General features: G+C 41.7%; 1 protein-coding gene across 7 annotated transcripts in view; it reads left to right on the top strand.

The window, feature by feature from the left end:
• Positions 1-965: 965 nt before the first annotated feature.
• The window catches only part of LOC102220493 (chloride channel protein 2-like), a 74,605-nt gene continuing 52,946 nt past the window's right edge, over positions 966-22,624 (top strand). For 4 of the 7 annotated variants that reach the window (XM_023335122.1, XM_023335119.1, XM_023335121.1 and 1 more), the window contains exon 1: positions 6,660-6,902. In XM_023335122.1, the coding sequence (XP_023190890.1) occupies positions 6,852-6,902 (51 nt within the window). In that variant the 5' untranslated portion in view covers positions 6,660-6,851. Of the gene's footprint in view, positions 1,675-6,659; positions 6,903-22,624 lie in introns of those variants that run through there. The other 3 variants (XM_023335120.1, XM_023335124.1, XM_023335123.1) reach the window with 2 other exon arrangements.

Here is a 22,624-nt window from a genome sequence, read left to right as displayed (position 1 = left end):
TATTTTTTATATGGCTTATTTACCTGACTACACAGTGTAAGCAATTTTGACATAAAATTTTATACAAGAAAGCTTGTAACATATTGCATTCAAACTGGACTTTTTGAACTTTGTGCGGGTGTTAGAGTTTTCTCAAACTACAAATCACCCAGAATGCTCTGTCCTGATGGTGAAAGATGGTGAGGGCAGCATCGTTATGTGGGAGAGCATTTCTACAGCAGTGACACTTAACTACCTACCTGAAAGGAAAGGTAGTTAAATGTTGGTGGGAGCATCAATTTTATGGAGATGTTCTGCATCTGAATGAGTTGAGTTCAGTAAGCAGTTTCTATTTACTGAAGCCACAATTTAGATAGGTTAATTAACCTAACAACCATGTTTTTGAACTCTGGGAGGAGGCCAGGCTACCCGGAGAGAACCCGCACAAGGACAGGGAGAACATGAAAACTCCATGTAGAAAGCCCCCAGGCCGGGATTCGAACCAACGACCAGGTTCGACCTTTCGAACCTGCGTGACTCATTAACTTTCCATTAAAAACACAATTAAAAGTCCTGTGTCATTTTCCAGCTATGTCTTTGCAGATCGGACAAGGTGACATCACTGTCCTCCAAAGCTCGTTTAGTATCCAGCCTCGCAGCATTGATCGTCTAGAATGTGAATCTTCACCCGGCCGGAAACATGCAATCATACTGTAGGTGTTAAAGCCTTAAGGTCGCAGGTGGATGATGCAGAGACTCCAATTCAATTGCCATGTAGAGGATGGGGGGTATAAAGGCTGTCAATGACATGAATATAATAATAATAAAAAAAAAAAACATGATGCACATCTATCCTTCTCTCCAGACACACTTGTTCATCCGCTTCCTGGACAGTAACTGAGCCCATGCTTCTTGCGCCTTTCGTTTCTTTCTTTCTTTTTTTTTTTTTTTTTTTTTTGGCGTGTGCCCTTATTAAGACGCATGACGCCCAATTCGGACCGTTAATAGTGCATATGCGCTGTGACACGCAGGGAAAAGCGCACCATGAGCCAAATACAGATGTTCTCTTCCTCTCACTCATATTTCTGCAGACAATCCCGGCTGCTGTTAATTAAGACGAATGTGCGCCGCGCCTCCGCAGATAACGAGCGGAGCGAAAGGATCTCTGCACACACAGGGAGAAGAAGACTGCGGGCCAAAGCTCTGACTGTACCCGCATTGCATCACGGACACGACACCCGGTACCCCGCTGTCTTTCTCCCACCTCAACAGGCGCAGATGAGGAGACTGTAGCATCTTATCGCATAGTTTTGAGGACTCATGCCGCCGCGCTCTCAGTCACAGCCAGCCAACAGATGTGCGCCGCTCCGGAGGCGCAAAGCCGGTGATTTTTACGCGCCTTTCTGATAACTTTGGCGCGGCAGTATTTATGGATTGCGCATCAGTGACAGGGCAGCCTCTGGGATCTGCTAATATTTCTCCCTCAGTGGAGTTTTGTGTCACCACCGGGGGCCACAAGCTGCCGGATCGCGTTATATTTTGTAAGTGAGCGCTGCAACCTGTAGCTGTGCGCCTCTTTTTATTCCAGTCAACATTCCGCTGAGGCGCAATGGAGGGACGCAGCTGACGCTTTTGAATCCCCAAACTCGAGGAGGAGACGGGAAAAAAAGAGCAAAAAGCAGCCCAGAGGAAACAGTGAGTACACAGCGTCCTGACAGGCTCTCGTATTTGGAAGTATAAAATCCATCCAAATGTCTCCTTAACTTTGTCCGCATCTGGCTCAAGGACAAATGATAATTAAAGGTCGGTTAATTCGTAATGTTCAGATTTTATTTAATGATTTCCCCCCCTCACAGTTTGTGCATCATGCAGACCACAGACTGACCTAAAATTGAGTAACTTGACATTAAAAATAGACAGACGGTGGTAGATGGGGTACATGGTGATGATGCGCAAAATGGATCAAAAGGTCTTTGTAACACAGCAAAACATAAGGATAAAATAACAAATTAATGCCATTTTCTTGTCTTAAATGACAAGACAAGAAAATGTCTTATCATTTTCACAAAGCATTCCCGTTTCCCAGCGTCATTTTATACACTGACTTTGTTTTCATAATATTTGATGATGTAAGTTCTCTTAAACATTTGTCTGGGGGCCCTGAAGATGGTTCTCTGTCTGCTTTAGTAGGAAGCTAGTAAAGTTTATTAACCTCAGCTTGGAGATGTGCCTGAGTTTTTGCCCAGTCTCATTCAGAAAGGGTGATGAATAATCCTTGTAGTGTATGTCCTTCCACTTGTTGCCCTGCCAAGAACCAGCTGCAGCTGAACAACTGTTTAATCTGTTAACCAACCAAATGTCTTCTTTCCTGGAGGAGTCCTTTATAAGATTATAGACTTTGAAGCTAAACAATACCCGTGTGAACAGATAGACTAATTAAGTACGTGAATCCATATTTCCCACTGACAGAACAGGGATAAAATGCCTTGTAAAAGTATTCATTCATTCAGATTTTCTTTACATTTGGTCAGCTATGAACATGTTAGCTCAAAAAATCTACATGAACCTATTTCTTGGTGTTTGTGCAGTCAAAACAAGAAGCTTAAATACACTGGCTAAAAAGACACATGGAACTTTTTTCTCACTGTCTGAAGTTAAATCAGACCAAACTTCTCTTGTTTTAGGTCAGTTAGAATTAGATTTATTTCTCTCTGCTAAATGCCACAATACTGAGAGCAATGACAGGTCACAGATTTACTTATAAATGTCTTCAAAATCAGAAGTTTTCAACCACATGTAGTTAATCAACACAAAATGCATTGGAGCAAAAACAACACATGGCTTTTGAACATTTTTACAAATAAAAGTATCGCAGGTGGACCTTGCTTTTGTATTCTGCCTTCTTTAGTGTGAAACTACTAAAATAAATCTGGTGCTACCAATTACTCTAGAGTCCACCTGTTAGTAAAGTCTCGGTGTAAATCCAGCTGTCTTGTGAAGGCCCCGGAGGTTTGTGAGGGAAAATTACGGAATCAACATCAGAATCAGGAAGGCAAAGGAGCACACCAGACAGGCGAGATATCAAGTTGTGGTGAAATTTAAAGTGGGATTAGTTCATAAACAATGTCCCCAAGAAGAACTGCTGACATCCACAGCTCAGAGGAAAGAGCCTGCCTGGAGGAAATCTATTAAACACGACTAAATGAGTGGCAAGAATAAGACTTTCCTTGTTGAAAGAAAGCCATAAAAAGTCAATTTTGCTGTTTACTATTATCTATGTGGGTGTAACATCAAATCTGTTTTGAAGTGAATTTAATAAAATAACTTCTAAACTGTACACAAAATTATTAATGTAAAAGAAATACAGCTTTAATGTACATTAATTACCCTAAGCATAACATGCATTTGTAGTTAAAGTTTGCATTGACTTGAGTTTTTAGGTATTTTGTAAGAAAATGTAAAAGGTGATGGATAATGTTTCTTCTCTTTTACAAATAAACACAATGTTGTGTTGATTGACCACATAAACTCCATATAAATACATTGAAGTTTTGTCTAACATGACAAAATGTAAAAAAAAAAATTTTTTAAATCAAGTGTTAGAAATACTTTGCTCCGTACTTTAACTCTGTCTGCCTTACTACAACATAAATGAAGCTGGTAAAACTCATTATTGTCACAGAACGTGGGCCCAAAATAATCACACAAAATAGGAATGAAATGGAGTTTCTGATAGCATACTCAGGTCTAAGAGGTTTCTCAGCTCCAGCTGTCCTCTGGTCCCTGGTCTGGCTCTCCCTACTTGTTGCTTTTCCAAAAGCTAATCAACTGCAGCCCATCCTGACAAACTGTTTAATCTCTTCACCACTAATATGCCTTTGGTCTTCAAGGAATATGATCTTTCATCCATTAAGATTCAACAGTGTAGTAAGGCTTCATTTGTGAGCTTCGAGGTTTCTGGAAGGGGCTTCTGCGGGAATGCATGCACCCGTTCATTCAAAAATAGCTTTTTTGGCAAGTAAGCTAAGTGGTTTTAAGATTACTTTTTTGAAGTGCCTGCAAGCAGAAAGTCTCTCAATATGAGGACTGAATGTCACTTTACTAAAGTATTGAATGCAAAGATTTATATATATATATATATATATATATATATATATATATATATATATATATATATATATATATATATATATATATATATATATATATATATATATATATATATATATATATATATATATCTTCATTTAAATTGTGTTTAATTGTTGTTAATGCTGCACAGTCTGCATATGATTCAGGAGAGCTCTGTTCAACAAATATACAATATATGCATGAATTAAGATCCTGAACACCAATATATACCACATTTTATCTGGGCTCTGTGCCTTTATTTATAGATAGTTTTATATGTTTTCATTGTTTATCTCTCTTCAGCTGATTTATGACACTTTTTAATCTGGAAACAACTCTACTTTGCAGTAATCATAACGTCACTTTTTCATAACATATTCATTGCGTTCCTCTGTCGGTAATATCTCAAATGAGCTCAAGAGTATTCAGCCTCTCTAAAGCTGCTTTTAAACAGACAGAACGAGTGTGGAGAGCCTTTCTGAGAATGAAGAGAACCCCTTTCTTCCATTTTTATTAATGGAAGAAAATATTCCGATTTTTACATCTCTTAAATTCAGCCAGTTTAATTTACTCCAACTTGATTGTACAAAATACTGAAACAACTTCTCCCAGTGATGATGGTGAAGTGCAGCAGAGACATTCAGACTTTTCTAGTGTCCTAAATTTAAGCAGTGTTATATGAGTCAACCACACCAAAACAATTTTTGTTAATAATGATAAATTTTCAATTGGTTTTGTTAATAAAAATCTGAAAACTGTGGTGTACATCTGAAGTCAGGCGCTTTAAATCTGGTATGCCTAAATAACATCTAAAGAAATCAATTTCTTTCAGTAGTCGCCAAACTAATGAATTGAGTCATCTTCAATCTCAGTATATTTAAAGCTCTTTGAAGACCTCAGAAATTGTATTAGTTATGTAAAATATTTTCAAGAAAAAGCAGTTTGAGAAATAGAAATACCGAGGTGTAATGCTAGTTGACACATTATTAGCTGTTGACACTCTATTGCAGCTCCTTGATTAGCAAAGCAGCTAATCATCCAGGGGCTGCACTCGTTTTCCTTGGCACTTAATGGCTGTACTACCAAAAGATGACAATAGCTTGTGGTTTTGACTGTGAGTATTAACGCATATTAAGGTGTATTTAGTATTTACACTACTGTAATAGGTAGGTATAAGTGGATATAGATTTGTATAGGGGATCCCATGTTGGTGGATTTTAGCTACTACAGCGATTAGTCATGCACTGCATTAATCTGGCTGTTAAGGTGGAGCAGCAAGAACAAAGGTGTTGTTAAAAGAAAGTTTAGGTCTAGTTAGCAATTTCCCACAAGCCATTTAGAGGACTCAGCAACCATGTGGAAAAAATAGGTACTCTGGTAAGACGGGGCCGAATAATCTCTTTGGCTGACAATTACAGAGGGAAATAATCTGTACTTGTACATCACTTTATCAAGTCCGAGGACTCCAAAGTGCTTTACGCTACAATCAGTCATTCACTCATCCATGCACACATTCACACACTGATAGGGGTACGCAATCGGTGTCACCGGGCCTTCAGAACGCTATCAGCAACCAAAGCGGGTGAAGTGTCTTGCCCACAATCAACATGGCAAAGATGGACAGAGCAGAGGTTCAAACCAGCAACCCACCAACCCTCCTGAGCCGCCGCTGCTCTTGCATTCACTTCACCAAACACGGCAGACAATAAACACCTTCTACCTCCATTACCTCACCATCACCAGTGGCGATGCCTGGAGACACACACGGCAAATGACATGCTGAAAGGCCACAAGATGGGATTCAAACCTCGGGCTTTCTTGTTTCAAGACAACAGAGCAACTAACTGTGCTACTGTTAAATCAAATTTAGTCATCTCATTCTCTGTAAAAATAAAAAACTAAAATATTAGTCTGTGTTAAGATTCAGGCATTTATGGGAGGCCCCCTGGTTTGACTACAAATGAAGATTTTCCAATAGATTTTGTAGAAGGGTATAAATAACTTTCATTCATCTTGATTCACATTTTTAATAAAATATAAATTATTTATATTAATTTATTTATATATATTTTTCAGAACTGGTTAAATTTTTATATTGTTTAACTATATTGCAAAATGTCTGTCTCATCTATACCAGAAACATACTTGGATGACAATAATTTTAGATATAAATCTGTGTATGAGTCATTTTCATCTTAAACACAGGCGTTGATATATGACTCCCAATTACAGGCTAGCCACAACCCTTATGAATTAATCATTCTCTTTGTTATCATTCATGGAGTGACTGAAGTAGGGAGCAAAATACAGCCGTGCTGCTCAGAAATGCCACTCTGGGGTGTACTGTAAAGTGTTTTAGCAGTGATGTATGTCACCTGGATGCTACCTCTGCATGCCCAGGTCCAGGAAGCATTAGTGTAAAAGTCCTCTAACAGCTGTTCCAGAGAGAGAGAGAGCAGGGGAGAAAAGTGGAGGAGGGAGGCGGTGTTTCGCAGTTAAACTGCAACGCAGCTGCGAGCCAGCAGCCGGCTGTGCCTCTCATCTGGCTCACACACTCACACGTCAAGGCAGCGGTCCTCTGCACCATGCAGGCGGGCCGGTGGTAGCAAACCTGTTACACACCGCTCACGCGATGGCAGCGAGTCACACTGAGTCCTCCCTCCTCTCCTCCGCTGAAGATTAATTAGAGGAAAACGGATTTTTTTTTTTTTTTTTTGCCTCTCAATGAGGATTTTGCAGCGATGGTGAAGGGCAAAGCAGAGGAGCGGACGCTCCAGTACCAGCAAACTTTGGTGAGTTTGGGATGATGTCATGGATGATGCAGTTGCGGATCGGACATGCTTGGCTTACATGGAGGATGGAGGCGCAGCTGCTGCCTGCTCTGCTCTGCCCTGCAGGAGGACGGGGACTGTGCTGCTGTGTGTAATCTCACCTCTAGGACATAAAATGTGGAATGCTTCTGGTGGGCTCGTAAAGCAGATGCAGGAGTCCTGTCTGCTCGCCCTCCGTTCATTCACCTTGATCCACAGGTGTTGCATCAGTCTGCGTCTGCCTGCACCAACATGATTAACTCTTATCAGTTTTCACCAAACCATGTCAGACACATTATTCAGCCTGCAGGAATGCATGTATTGCTCTCCACAATCACCTTATCTAAGCCCTAATGAGGAATTAATAAGATGTTAATATGCCTCCTCCTGTATCTTCCTCATGCGTCTCCTGTAGATCTCCTACTCCCCCCCTTCATCTTATCCTGCTGTCATCATCCTCAGTCCTTCCTGTTTGCTGGTTTGGCCCGATCCATGAACTAAAAGTGGAATGTTTCTGTCTATTAATTGCTTCATGCACTAGTTTCCCCATCCATGTCACTACAGGACTGACAGTGATACCCTGGAGCTCTTTATCTATATTCAGATAAAGGGACAGTCTGACAGACAGGCAGTGAGGCATAAAAACCTGTGGATTTGTGTCATCCCTCATTGATTTATGTGTCTGTGACAATCTATCAGTGCCATCTTCTGTGTATCTTTGTTATTTGTTTCTGCATGCACACATTTACACAGATGAATGCACAATTTTAAGACATTAGATCTATTCGTCGCTTTCTCACAGCCATGCCGGGCCGCTGATGAATGCGAAGATGTTATTCCCTTTTTGGCGGTGTGAAGATCGATGTCACGCTGTGTTTCTCAGTAGAAAGATCAATAGCAATGTAAAAAGACAGTCTGTGAAGATTGGAACGTGCTATCTGTACACCCCACCTCTGACTCTGACCATCTTACTCTGATCAGTTGATTTATCGTTAACTCTTTACGGTCCTGTTGCCAAAAATAGCCTGCCATGTGTGTGTGTGTATACATGTGTTTCTGTAGCTGAATGCTGGTGCAGTAACAGTGCTATTTATCACATTTCTTTCCTCAGGTGAAGCAAAGCATCTGGGCTTTTTTTCCCTCTGCAAACCCAATGAGATTTAGAGGCTGATAATCACCCACTGCAAAAGCCACTGAAAAAAAAGGAAAACATTTATAATCTGATGAGTGATGATTTTCTTGGAGGCTTAGCTGCAGCCCAAAAATTGGATTCTGATGTTGACAAAAGGATCTTTTTGTGTTTTATTGTATGCCCCCTGAAAGACTCAGCCGATTTTCAGTCTTTGTTGTTTGCTTGGAGTTCAGAAGAATGGTGCTGCAGGCCTGATGAGCAGGTGTCACAAAACCCCTTAGTGGAAAAAAAAGGAAAAAGAGAGAGAGATTTATCTGCTAAACCTTTCAACAAGGGAGTTACAGAAACACAATTTGTCTTTTTATAGCTTGTATGCTTTCTAATTATTTACTACATATGCAGCAATAATTCTTTTAGAGGCCGAGAACCAGCAATGGTGTAAACTTTGAAAACATTTGAAACAAAAATTTATTTTATCAGCGTTTTTATGTTGCCGGAGTTTGACAACTACTGCTGTGATCAGCGCAGACTCAAGGTTTGAGGGAAGCAGAGAATACAATACTGCTGTGGCGGCTTGCACTGCATGGTGTCCTCAAAATTAAGGTGTTAAAGTAACTGTGTCACTCTATGTTGTTTTTTTTTGTCCCCATAATAGTCTGAATTACTTAAACAAATATCTGTAAATACATTGTTTAGACATTGTTGTTCCTCTGACTTACTTATCGGTCTGGAAGTAATTTAGAGTGTACAACTCTTTAATAAGGTCTTTAAGGATTGGTCAAGTTTAACTAGTCAATGATATTTGACACAAATGACTCTAATTAGTTGTGCTTGCTAGAGAACCACAGACAGTTGTACATAAGTAGAAGACTTATCTGTTTGTATCTGTTATGGAGAGATACAAATCACAAAGATGATATTTGTAATGGCATAAAGTTATGATTGTAACATAACCATCAAATTAAAAGAACAACCTTTTGAAAATTCATATCTCAATTGAGCAGAAATCGAAAACTAAGTTTGCTTTAACTCTCTCTGATCGGTGATCGTTTGTGAGGAAAAACTGAAAGATCTGCTTTATTTTTATCCTTCTCATTAAATGCATTGAAACTAAGAACTCCCACTGTTTTCAGTATGTAAATATATCAGACAACAGCGTGACCTTAGATGCATATTTTGAGTTTGTTTTGGAAAAGAAATAAGACATAGTGTATTGGCAAGTGGTTTATGAGATCAGTCTCTTTCACGAGTCTTGTAATTCTTTTGTTTTCTGTTGGATTTAAAGCAAATTCTGCTAACAAAAAATAACAACTTTATTTCTCTTAGTTCTTAGAAAAAAAGTCTGAATTTGTCAAAATCAAAATTGTAAATTTGTGCAATCCAGAAGATGCCTCATTGGTAAATTTGTGTTATCAACTGTATGATTGCAATTCCTGCATAGCTGACCTTTGCAGATATCTTAATACATCTCAAGTTATAATTTACAAGAATTCAAAATCTTTCAGTTTTGATATTATTAAGAAACATTCAGATTAGGTTGATTTTTTTAAAACTATAAATCTGAATCTGATATTTTGACACCCATAGTGTGTGAGAGAAGTTAATTCCTCTTGGGAGGATCCTGTTGGCCTTTTGAGTCTCAAGCAGCTTTAGCTTAGCTTGCTTACATCTTGGACTGGCTCTGACTTTGAAAATAAATGACATATCATTTGCATAAATATCTTCTCTAAATGCAACACGTCTATGAGTTCTGGATAACTGACTGGAAAGCTATTCGTTGTCTCTCTTGATGTCTTTTATATAATATATATATATATATATATATTTTTTTTTTTTTTTTTTTTTTTTATTTATTTATTTTTTTTAAAGAAGGCTGAACCAGAAAAAAGTAACGAAAAGACTTCTTTGAGTTAAATAAGACTTTCTCTTTAGGCTGCATCTGCTGTGTTTAGTCAGGTCAAGGGCAGAGCATGCTGGGACATCAGTCAGTGGTTGTCTGCTTCATGTCTCCTGGGATGAAGGACTGGAAGTGGAAAATTAAAGAAGCAGCAGGTCAGATGCTGACAAGAAAGGAGACAAACGGATTGTGTTATGGCAGTTTTGTTTCCAACTGTTTGATTTTTTTATTTTATTTATTTTTTATCGTTTAGTTTTTCGTAGAAGCTTCTCTCAAAGATGTGGGTGGTCGGGATGTGTCATAGGATTCGCCCGAGTAGCTACATGTGTTTTCTCTTTTCAGGAGCGTGGGCAAGGTTGTCCACGGGCATTTGTGTGAGTAAACGTGCGTGCGTGTGTGTGCGTGTGTTGGAGTAGGAGTGTACGTTTTGCACCCCTACATATCCACCTGCCTACACACGCAACCTCGTACAGGATATCAGTGACATCAGGTCCATCCAGCAGCGGGAGGCGGGAGGATTTAGCTGCTGCGAGCATCAAAGTCATCATCCACCTGAGAGGGAGAAGCCACTCCCTCCTCAGCACAGGGCACTGCAGCACTGCAGAAATGTACAGCACATTCAGCACACGCTGCTGTCTTTGTAGACTCACATGTGAGAATGTTTTTCTCCGAGCAATCTGCTTCAGTTAAAAGTCATACAGGGCTTCTAAGATCAAGTTCCTCTTTTAAATCTATTTCAGTCTTATTTTGCGCATGTAGGGATGAAATTAAAAAAGATATACAACGTGAATGGACCTAAAGATTTGTATTGCTTTACGCTCAACACTTGCAGATGTATATCAGCATGCAGTGACTGTGTATACAGATATTAACACACTGCTTAAAGTGCATTATACTGAAACTAGACACAGATTGTCTCCGGAGTAGAGAGCCAGCCCTGTGTCCACAGAAAACTAGACTCAGCAGTGTGAGATCTGTTCCTTCTCTTTGGATTGTTTGAAATGTGTCACAGACCAGTTGGGTTGGTAAATATCAGCAGGCTGTTTGCAGTTTACTTTGGTCTCTTTTAAAGAATTTGGTCTCCTAAATTAACCAGCGTTGCTTTACTTGTCAGCTCCATAATTCAGGCAGGAAACGACTATTTTCCCCGGAAGGAAAGTTAAACATTGGAATAGGGTTTAAGTTGCACATCGTGTGTATGCATTTTTAGCGTCTCTGTTGCTGTCGCACAAAAATTGCTGTCTCTTCAGGGAGGTCTAGTTTCTCCCTGTCAGCACTCTGCACACTTCTTCCACACACACACACACACACACACCCGCACGTAAACACACACAAAGAGTTTGGCTCGAGCCCAGTCCAGACCTTGTCACTTCCCAATTGTGCTGTTACCTGCACACGCTGCTGAATGAGCTACTGCAGAGACTGCAGAACAAAAAAATCCTGAATTGACCTAAATTGGATCATTTCCATTCAATTCAGAACCTAAATGTTTTAATGTAGTGTTTCTTAGTCCTACAGGTCTACAGGGTCCACTGTTCTGCATGTTTGAGATGTGGCTCTGCTTCAGAATACCTAATTGGAGTGATCACACTCCTCAGCACGCCATCAAGTGCTGCAGAAGTCTGCTACATCAGATGTTTGGTAACAAGAAAAACCTTGAAACATGTAGGGTATTGGGTCTGAGAAACACTGTTTCCATCCATCTACACACCTATTTATTTTCTTTGTTTAGTTCCTGTGGAGACGCTGGGCGGGCTCTGGTGCTTATCTCTTGCAGTCAATAGGTGAAAGGTAGAGAGCACTTTGGACAGTTCACTAATACCTCATTTCCACTGAGCTGTACGGCATAGTTTGGTCCGGTTTGGTATGTTAGTTTGTGCACCATTTCTCTTCTTTTCAGTTGTAGGACAGTGGCACAGGTGAAGCTACTAGTGTCACAAAACGTAATCCATTGATTGGGAGACAGAAAAACCAATGTGTCACGGTTGTCATCATTTCATTGATGTTTGATACTTTGTCCAATTCCTTTCACATAATATACAAACTAATTTGGGTTGCATTTTCTTTGTACATGTGAATTAATTGGCTAGTTACTGATATCTGGTGTAAATTTCATGTCAAGTGCCCCATTAACAATATATTTACAAAGAAGAACACTGACTTTTAGAATACTTATTTTCTCTGCTTCATCACATTTTAACTCACATTGTTGCAAGAGAGGTGAAAAATCCAATCAGAAAAGGTGGACAAATATTTAAAATTGCTTAGAGGAACAGGTTAAGGTTGACAACATTTTGTAACCGGATGTGTCCAAGCAACATTTTATGTTATTTACTTATATTTACCTGACTTTAATTTATTTTTCTCCTCATATTTTAGAATTTTTTAAGCTGTCTGCACAAATCTGAGTTTCATTGTTTCTCTGAAAATAAGTTCTTAAGTCACTGTTGCAAGTCAAATAGCAAGTGAAGTATCTCAAGGTGAACGTGGCTCAGATTGTGCAGTTATAAGGATTGGCAGTTCAATGTCAGTGTGTCCTAGAGAAATGGACTGCTGACCTGATGTGCTTTTGATGGGCGGTGATAACATCCTGTGTGTGCAGAGCATAAATGAAATGCAGCGATGTGTGAAAATATTGAACAGTGTAACAGTGCAGCACTTGCACCTCAGATTTCAGTTGTTAAAACTGCACCACTTTTAGACTGATTGCATTTTAGATCTCTGAGTCCCAAACTGGCATGTCAATTTGTTTTACCAACCTGCTACTGCTTTGGCACTTTAAGCCTGATGCAAGCATAATCCCCGGGTTGATGTGGGTTAAAAATCTAGTTCTGTACTTAAGTATTTTTCGACACGGTGTCACTATCTCTGCTTGATGGTTCTCTCTTCCTCGCATTGGATCCCTCTCTCCTCTTCAGCCTCTGTGCCTCTCTAATGTTATTACCGTGTGCTGCTGACGCTTTTCTCTTGTCTTGGTTCCACACTCATGCACGTCTCTGCCTGAATACGTCGAGACTGTGCACGTTTATTTCACTGCATGTGTGAGAGAGACAGCTCTGACTCATGGGGACCCATTCTGAAAGTGGCCTCCATTACCTATATTAATTCAAATGTGGAAGGCAGGATGACTCACATTGTCACTTCCTCCTCTTAATTCAGTTTTCTGTCTTGTCCCTGGAGGCTATATGGTTCAGATTAAACAGTGTTTTTAGTAGTTTCTGTAACTCTACTAGCCTCATCAATGCATTCTCAGCATGAGTTTAAGTAATCAGACAACCATAATCATATCGGATCTGGAACATCCATCAGTCTACCTGCAGAGATGAGGCAGAAAAAAGAAGATTAAAATCATCTGATGAATATTTATTACTAAAATCAACAGGGATGAAAGCGTTGGATGTTTTCATATAGTAGATGTTTGTGTCAGTAATTGCCCTTTTTGAATACATTACTTTGTAGTGACTTGGAAATGGCTGAAAAACTGAAAACGTTCTGCTCAACCTGTACGAAGAGTCTTGCAAAATGATTTATTTTGAACTTTTTCAGAATTGTATTAAGTATTTGAAATGTGTCTTGCCTGGAGTTATGTAATATGGCAACACAAAGTAGGAATCATTGATACATGCAGTTCAGATCTTTAACAAATACAAATTTTAAATAAATATCTAGTTTATATATACCCTCCTGGATGGTATTTATATATTAAATTTCCATTCTGCAGCTCAAAAATTTCAATATTGGTCTCACCTGACAAGAGGCAGCCTCTTCCACATGTTCTACAGGATTTCTTTCTGTTCAAGTGGTTGCAAAAATCATTTGATTTTCTCATCTGAGCTGCAGATCTTTGTATTGCCTCCATAGATTGACTTATTTTGTGGCTCTCTGATTGATGCTCAATTTGTTGGATCCTGTCAATTTAAGTGGCAACGGTGAATCATACTCTTTCTATTCTTATATGAGATATTTATATATGCTTTAAATGTCTGTGCAACTTTACATCTGATCTATTCGCTGGTTTTTGTGATGCTTTGTGTTCACTAATGTTTTCTAACAAACCTCTGAGTCCTTCATAGAGCAGCTGGATTCATACTGAGAATAAACTGCTGAGCCTCTGTTTGCTAACCAGTTACTTCTAAAGGCAATTAATTGTACAGGATTTTATTTGGGGGTATCAGAGGAAAAGGGCTAAGTAGATATGTGTAAATTACACTTCAGATATTTATTTGTGAAATATTTTTTAAAAAACTAAAGCTCTCCTTTTCCTAATCAACTCTATATTTGTGTAGGTTTAGCAGAAACTATTCCCAATAAAACATACTGAACTATGTCATTGTAATGCGACAAAAGGAGTGTATTAGTTTTTTAAAATGTCAACTCGGGCAGAGTTCAAACAGTGTTTTCTTCACTTTATTTGTTTGGAATGGAAATAGATTTTTTGAAACAAAGAGAGCAATATATGACACTGAATACTGGAAACCTCAAAATAAAAGATAACATTGTAAAAAGCCAACAGAGCAAATAGCAAGGAGATTAAAGCAACCAGTTGAACACACTAATTAGTCCAAAAATATTACAAATCCATAGTCTCAGAAAGCAGATTGTCTGACTTAGCAAATGTGACACATTGTGAGATGTGGCAGTGGAGTGTGGGGCGGGTATTGCTTTCTTGGAGCTTGGTGGGCATGCAGTACAGTCTTCCTGTTAAAACCCAGCAGGCCATCCAGAACAGTGCTGCTGCACTGAGAGGCTTTCTGGAAATTTGTCCAGGAAAGATAAATCAAATAATAATGTGAAGATATTTCCTGCTCATGGAGAGATTTTTCCAGATATTACAGACAGGCCCGTTAAAAGTAATAAAAACTTAACAGTTAAAGGTTTAAATCCATTTAGGCCCTCTGTGGCCCATTTGATTTGTCTGAAATGTGGAATTGTATTCTTTGTTGGACAAGACGAGACTCTGAAACACCTTTTCTCCGAGCAAAGTCCATCTAAATCCTCCTTTGTTTATACAAATGAAAGTGCATTTAAAACTGACACTACTCTGTTTGAATGTACAGACTTTACATTTGAGAAATAAAGCAAGTAAAGCAATAAACACTAATTGAACAAAATGAAATCTAGTTGCATTCCTACTGACATGCCTTTTTACTCTTATGATCACAAAGGGTTACAGAAACAAATAAAATGGATTAAATATAAGTGAACCAAAACATTTAGCTAAACATGCCATAAGACCTTTAAAAGCCAGTGTTAATATTTGAAACATTATTGCTATCATGGAGAAAATACAGTAAAAATGACAAATTTACAATTGAAATTTCTATATGGTTTCTCGCAGAAAACTGTCAAGAGAATGTTTCTTTTTATGGATATTGGTTTAAATATGATCATTTCTGTTTTTCACATAACTTAAGTAGTTGACTTTGTTAAATTAAATTAAGTGTGCAGCACCAATGACCAAAAGGCAGCCAAATACAATCCATAAATAACCACAGTAGAGGGGCCATTTTCACGTCATGAAAACCACTCCGCAAAACTGTCAGACTATCTCCTAAATGAAACGACCCACATCTATCAGTGTCTGCAGATCACAAGCTGAAGGTTATCCTGCAATAGTCAGCCCCGCCCACTCCTCACTACTACCCAGGGCTGCCTACTGACCAGTTCTCTGTCTAACAGGTCCGGAAAATCTCTGAGACCTGGGTATTACCCTAAAAGTACTCTATAAGAGATAATCTATTTAAACTGGTGGCGAAAGTGATTCGTCTAGCTCTAACTACCTCCAATCCAGAAGTTATGACCCTTTACAGTTAAGAAACAATCAGCTGAGTAGCCCTCACAGCTGCATAATTCCAATAACCACTTCTGTTAACGGTAGCCCACTTTCTAAATCATAACTTGCACTTGGAACCGGCTAGATTATGTTTAGTGACTTAGATGTAAGTCCCAGGGTCATTATTTATTCTCACCAAAGGAAATTATGAAGTCTCCTATTTACTGGAATCATGTACATTAGTTTTACCTTAATTAAAAGAACTGAACGAAGATTAAATGACTCTATTAATTCCAATGTCCACCAACCTCTTTAGAATTTTATAGTACAAATTTATTAAGCAAGCTTAAGCAGGGATATGCGACATACAAATCAATAATCAATCGTAAATAATTCAAAAACAGTGTAATAAAATTTACATGTACAATCATACTACCCTGTCCTCTTTTCCCTGACTAAAGTCGCAAGTTCTGAAATGGTATTTCAATGAGCAGATTCAACTCATACCCAGACGATGGTGGATCTTTGGCAACAGGAATTTCATCCTTGGTTGAGGTCTTTGCCTTGTGTGGAAAAAACCCTCTTTAGAAAAGAAACAAAGCAGAACGGGTCCGAATCCTTTTGCAAAACCCCGTTCCTCATCCCTGAGGGAGCTTTGTCCTTCCTCCAAGTCTTGTTGCAGAGTTTGTAATTGCTGGGCTGAGACGAGACCGACGATCGAATGAAGAACCAGGGATGGGGCGATGGAACCCAGTCCTTTCTTGGCGGTGTGAAGTCCGAGCTCTCCCGTGGTTCTGAAGTGCGGTCCGTGGCTCAATCTGCTTCAGCAAGTTGTCTCTCCTTCTGCGCCGTCGGACTGGGAACAGCTGGTTCCTCTTCTCAGCCCCTTTTTATGCATCTCTCCACCATGTGTGTGTATGGGGAGGTTTGGCCTACGTGACTTTCTCCACATCTGCTGTATCTCATGAAAAAGTCCTCACATTGCCCAATCTATTTCTGCTAACCATGGTGGAAAGTCCCGTACTTCCCCTTTCTCCGTTGCTTCAGCCAAACTCAACACTCCAACCATCCTGTGCGCTCTGACCATCTGTTCAGAACTGCTTGCGACATTTCCTGTTTCAGGACTGTGCTGTATTCCTCTCTTTTTCTATAACCCACTATTATGTATTATAGCTCATTAAACACATTAAATCTGTTGTTAAACCTGTTTGAATTAATTTCAAATGATTACAACTTCACATCATCACAAGTTTGATCCTTAGTTAACAATCAATCACATCTCTTACTTATTATAATTCATCAACCATAATCTTTCCACAGTTAATTCATTACAGAAATCATTACAGATCACATTTCAGATAATACATTTCAGAAGGTTATTATGTGATTACTTGTATTCATTTTACTATTCCTTCATATTCAATTTAATTAGCTTTTAATCAAACTACAAGATTACTTATTTTCTCTCAGGCCTCTATGCACCTTTTCTGCATGCACCCGGAAAGATCTCACACCCTATGCCAGTTTTCTTGACACCCCCTCCATGAGATCGGACGGTGCTTCGCAGAAAACACAGAGTCCAAAGTCAAAAGAGATCAAGTCCATCATCACAAGTGATAGTGAGGATGTCCCGCTCATAGCAGGTAACCGGAGACAATGAAGGTGTCCAGGAATCCACAACCGCATACTCCGACAGATTGGATGGCGGAGAAAGCCAGCGTTCTGCGCCCAAGTCGTTGTCAAGTGTAGAGTCACCTGAGACGGAAAGGGTGGAACGTTCCAGCGGAGGCGGCAGAGGCGAAGGCAAGTCCATGCCGAAGTCTGGCAGCGTTGATGGATTGTTGCAGTAGCCGTCCAACTCTGCCAGCAGATCCTGGAAATCCATATCACTTGGTGGTGGAGATGAAGGGGAAAGGATGTCCTCAGTCTGGCATGCTTGGGGAGATGAACTGAGGTTCTCAGTTTGGGTACCTCTCTCGTTAGTCGCACTGCTGGCTTGGCATCCGACGTCGATAAACAAATCCGGAGACACGGGACGTGTAGGCGGAAGATAGTCGCCCACCGCCACAATTCGGCCATCCAACAGATGTAAAGTTGGGAGGCATTGCCGAGTAAGTTGGTGTTCCCACAACTTATGAATCACGGGCAGCCGTAGTCCCGTATACAAAGGAGATGTTGTGAAGTCGTCGTCGTCTAGGCCAAATGCAGAGGTCCACACGATTTTGTGCACCCGTTCCAGGGATCTAGATGTGGAATCCGCTATGTAGGGCAAATCCTCCAGCCCTGTGGCGCAGAGGATTGCCGTTACATCATTAAAATGGCTGCTCACGCATTTGTGACACCAGCGGGCGGACGATGCCACCCAAATGAATCCATAGGATTCTGCGGTGATCCCACATCCCACACAGCAGGTTGATGCCTGAGGAGAAACAGTAACCCAGGTAACTTCATGATCAGTGGTTATTGATTAACTACATGTACTTACAATGACGAAAATGCTAAAGCGAAAGCTGAGAGAGTAGGCTGGTTTTAAGCCCGTGTGCCGGCTTGTTTTGCGAGCCAAGGTGAATTAATCACAGGAGCCGAAATGTCATGATCTGGTGCTGGTTCACCTCGATCATAGACATGAGCTGAATCATGGAATATTGCCGCGTAGGTCATCAGCCAGACAACAATGGCGAGGTCCGAGGTCTCATGAAGCCAGTAGAGGACCACCAGGATCCCCCAAACCGTTGCCCAAAGAGCCAGAATTACCCACTTTTGCATCCAAATTCGCCGTCCTCGACCCTTGATAGCCAAGGCCTGGCGCGCTAAGTAGATGAGGATAGATACTGCGAAAAGCCCTTCTAGAATGGCTGTGAGAATCTTAAATGGGGCGGTTCGTGTAGCTTGTGCGCCCCCCAGGACCAATTCCAGTATCAGGGCTGCGGTATCGGTGATGAGCCACAAGCAGACCACAACGCCCCTGCGCCAATTGATGCGAGTACGGCCCATCAGGTAACAGGCGAAGAGGGACGAAGCCAACCCCCATCTGTGGAGAATGATTGGACGGAGGATAAGCTTGGCATATCCTTGTAGCGCGACGAAGATCCTCATAGGATGTGCCTTGGGCCAAGGACCGGTGTGGCAGAAGACTACCCAGGCCAGGGTAATCCCTAAGTGCTCAATGGTACTCACTTGAATCGGTGCAAAAAGTGAGTTGGGATTTGATGAGTTGGTCGAAGAGTTGTTTTCCATAATGTGAGATGATGGTCGCTCTGGATCAGGTCCTGTCGGCAGCTGCGATGAAGGTTGAATGGCTCACAGGCACACGGCAGCTCTCTCTTATGCAGAAGTAGGCTCCTCCTTAGGGGGGAGGGGCTGGTAGTTCCTCCTTTTGCAACGACAAAGTGCTTTCAGCCACGCCTCCAAGACGATTTTGCCGATGAGTATTGCTACGGCGACGCCCAGGAGTCCTAAGAGATATGGCCATAGCACGCTCAAAGCGTCTAGCAGCCACTGTTCAACAATGTTGAGGCCTTCTTCCACCACATGAGCAATTTCTTCCACCACCTCGGTAGCGACGGCCACCAAAGTTGCTCCCATAGTCTCATACCAGAAACAGTCATGTTTATTAGAGCCTTCTCCACATTGCTGCCAATGCTCCATAGTGGTGGAGCAGGTGAGATTGGAATACAACAGGTTGGGTCCTACCCAGTCAAACCCTGAGTCTATGTTCCCTTCACACAGACTTTTCCGAAAAGCATGTCCTTCGGCGATGGCTATAAGGGGATTTGGAATGAACGGAACGGGTAGTCCAAGAATGCTCTTGCGCTTCTGGAGATGATATCCTAGGATTGCATCGGTGCATGTCCGTCCACTTACTATGGCCCTCCGCCATGTGCCATTGATTTTCCGCCAAGTAACCTCAGAAGAGTGAGTGTCATACTCATCTGCATAATGTTCCTTGCAGTAGCTTTCCCAACCTCGGACGGTTTGGCAGGGTCTTCTGGCCAAACTGATTGTGCATTCGAGGACCCGTCTTGTTGTGTTTCTACAGGTCATGCGCCAAGGTCTCGGGTTGACATAACTGTCAGGTCTCCAAAAAACTCCAGGCCAAATCATGCGATCTTTTGAATAAGTCGTGGCGATGTACTGGTACTTGACCCAGTAGTTTGTTGATTCCGTGAGGCATGGTGTTACCCAAGCTTCAAACTCATCTTGTTGGAGTCCCCACCACTCGTAGTCCCAATTTCGAGTGTAATCCTCGTACCAGGCTCGCAAAGCCCATTTGGCAGTAGGTGCTTTTTCAGGGTCAGGGCAGTTGTACCTCCAGGTGGAGTGAATAGCGTTCCCAGTTTGCCAGAGGTCACAACGTGGCGATGAGTGGGTTTTCCTCCAACAGGTGTCATTAAGGCTCTCAAAAATTCTTTTGGCGACACATTTGTCAATTTTTGCAAAGTCGTTTTTAGGAGCTTTCAGAAGGTCATCAGGAGTTGGAAGGGGTTGTGTACGCAAATTGGCAATGTGTAGCTCCTCCAAACCAGTATGAGAGCGAACCGTTCCCTCCGGGAAGTCTCCCATAAAGAACGTCTGGTCTTTGGCTATGTATGTCCATGGGAATGAGTTGTTCAGCCAGGTTTCAACTTCTGTGCGGACTGTGCGTGTAGAGTGCCACAAATCGGCCCAGTATTCCTCTATGGCTGTAACTATGTAATTCTGTCCTGCACATTGCACAAACTTATTCCAGAGGCAAGGATTTAACCAACTGAAGTGGTGTCTATAACAGTGCTTTTGCTCATCTTCATACATAAACCGTCTAGGTCCTTGTCTGATCAGGAAAGCCGTCATGTTGGTCAAATTGGCTGATGTAGGCAGCATCGTTGTATTAACTGGAAGATTACCTCGGGAGGCATTTCGATAGGTCCAGTTGCCCGTTGGTGCTGTTGGGATGATGTCATCCTTTCTGCAGTTCAGGTGGATGTCTCCCCAAAACTCCCCTCGTGGAAGCCAGGCCCGACAGCCTGAGGACCTGTGTGGGGCTGGGTATACTACTTCGGTATCCCAGTACCCTTGACTTGGCATCAATAGCAGCGATCGACAAGCCATGTTGCAATGCCATTCTGGCATACCTCGGTCCGGGTGAATCCAGTTGCATCTGACGGTCCGTCGTTCTTTGTTGTGCAGAACCCGTATCCAGCAGAGCACTCCAGTCTCGAGGAAGTCATAGTTGTAGATCTCCCAGGTGCGATTCAGAAGGTAGTCCAGTGTGGAGTCGTTCAATTTGAAGGCTCGGCGTTCCACGTACTTTTTCCCGTTGTCTTTGGCGAACAGCCCGGTTCGGTTCTGGACAGATGTGTCGTTGTTCCATGGTACAAAAATAGCCGTAGTGCTTGTATTCCAACAATTGAAGTTAGCGTACTTAGAATGTCCATAGGTGACCCTTGTATGCGTAAGATACCACGGTCCAACTCCGATGAAGTAGAAGATAGTAGCAAGAACAGCAGCAGCAAACAGCAGGGCAAGAAGCGTTAGCAGCCCTTTCAGGCATAGGGTTTTTCTGGTTATCGTAGTCGTTTTCCGTAGCAAGGGTTCGTTAGAGATTTCCGAGTCGTCGTCGGTGTCAGTAGAGCTGTCTGATTCCGATGTAACATCCAGCAACTCCGGGTCTGTAGGTCGGCGCCTCATGCCGATAGCATCCATCCTGGCCAGATTAGTGCTTCTCTGGGATCCGCTGTATCAGGCGCTGTACAGATTTTTCTCAAAGAGTTGAGGTGGCCTTGGTTGGCAGGGTTCTTTCCAACCCGTCTGGTGGCCCTTCTCTGCTGCAGGGCTGTATATATGGGAGAGGGGTAGGGCAAGTCAGGCTCCAACCCCCTCCACACCCACTTCCAGTGGAACACCCTCCAGTAGTCCGGCCTAGGGAATGGGCCTGGGGCGGTTCCATTTTTCAGCGCCTGGTCTTGCCAGGATTCGTGTTTGTACCCTATTGGGGCAGGTACTGAGATATAGGTGTACAATGATTGTCCATGCAGAGTTAGTCGAGTGCGGTACCCCCAGGTTGACGGAGTAAAAATCCTCTGGTGTGGTGGATTGGGGTAGACCCTGTCTATTTCCAATTTTAATGGAAGCCTGGTGTTATTAAATATATAACATTCAGGATTTATTTCCCTCCTTACTATGGTTTTCGCCATACTTGGTGAAGTGGTCCAAATCATCATGTCATTAAGTGAAATTTCACAATACAGTCCTTGCAGTGGTTCAAGATAATGGGGACCCCACCTAATCCGTAGCTCGATCCCCTGTAACCTGAAATACACTGTATTAAAAGTCCATGGTAGAGATCTTGGGCACATAGGGGAGATTGATGCAACATTAACCGTGTTGTCGGATCCTCTTCCTTTCCAAGCGGGCGGTGCGGTAGGGATAAATAAATGTGGCTTCATGGCAGGGGGCGTCGTATATTCCTCACTTTCCCCCACCTCTTTTACGTTTTGGAAATTGGTGGGTCGGAGATATATGAGAAACTTGAGAAAATAGGCCTCGGTGAGCGGATTGGAAACAGTGAAATCTTCTCTTGGCATATCTAGTAGAATGGAGGTGGTAGGGAGTTTTAAAAACGGGCCTCTGTCTGATAGTCCCGATGAGACTCCAACCCCCACTTTGAACAATCTAGTCACAAAACACTGTCTCCCTTTTCGTTTTTTGGTTTTTTGCTGACCTGCAGACCCGACGACTCGTTTTCCTCCTTCCGGTGCGTCCATCAGTCTTGGTTTGTCTTTCTCCATGGAAATGCTGAGGCAAGCTTCTGCCAGGCGTGAGTTTTGGGTTTCTTCTTGGGAGGCTCCGGCTCCGTACTGGACACGGTGGCGTGAGTCTGCTCGTCTGGTACCACTTTGATGGCTGCTCCGACTGAGTAGATC

The sequence above is a fragment of the Xiphophorus maculatus genome, chromosome 6 (genome assembly GCF_002775205.1).
Source record: "Xiphophorus maculatus strain JP 163 A chromosome 6, X_maculatus-5.0-male, whole genome shotgun sequence".
NCBI classification, from domain to species: Eukaryota; Metazoa; Chordata; class Actinopteri; order Cyprinodontiformes; family Poeciliidae; genus Xiphophorus; species Xiphophorus maculatus.
The sequence above is the reverse complement of the archived record's forward strand: the minus strand, read 5'-3'. Positions and strand labels throughout refer to the sequence as shown.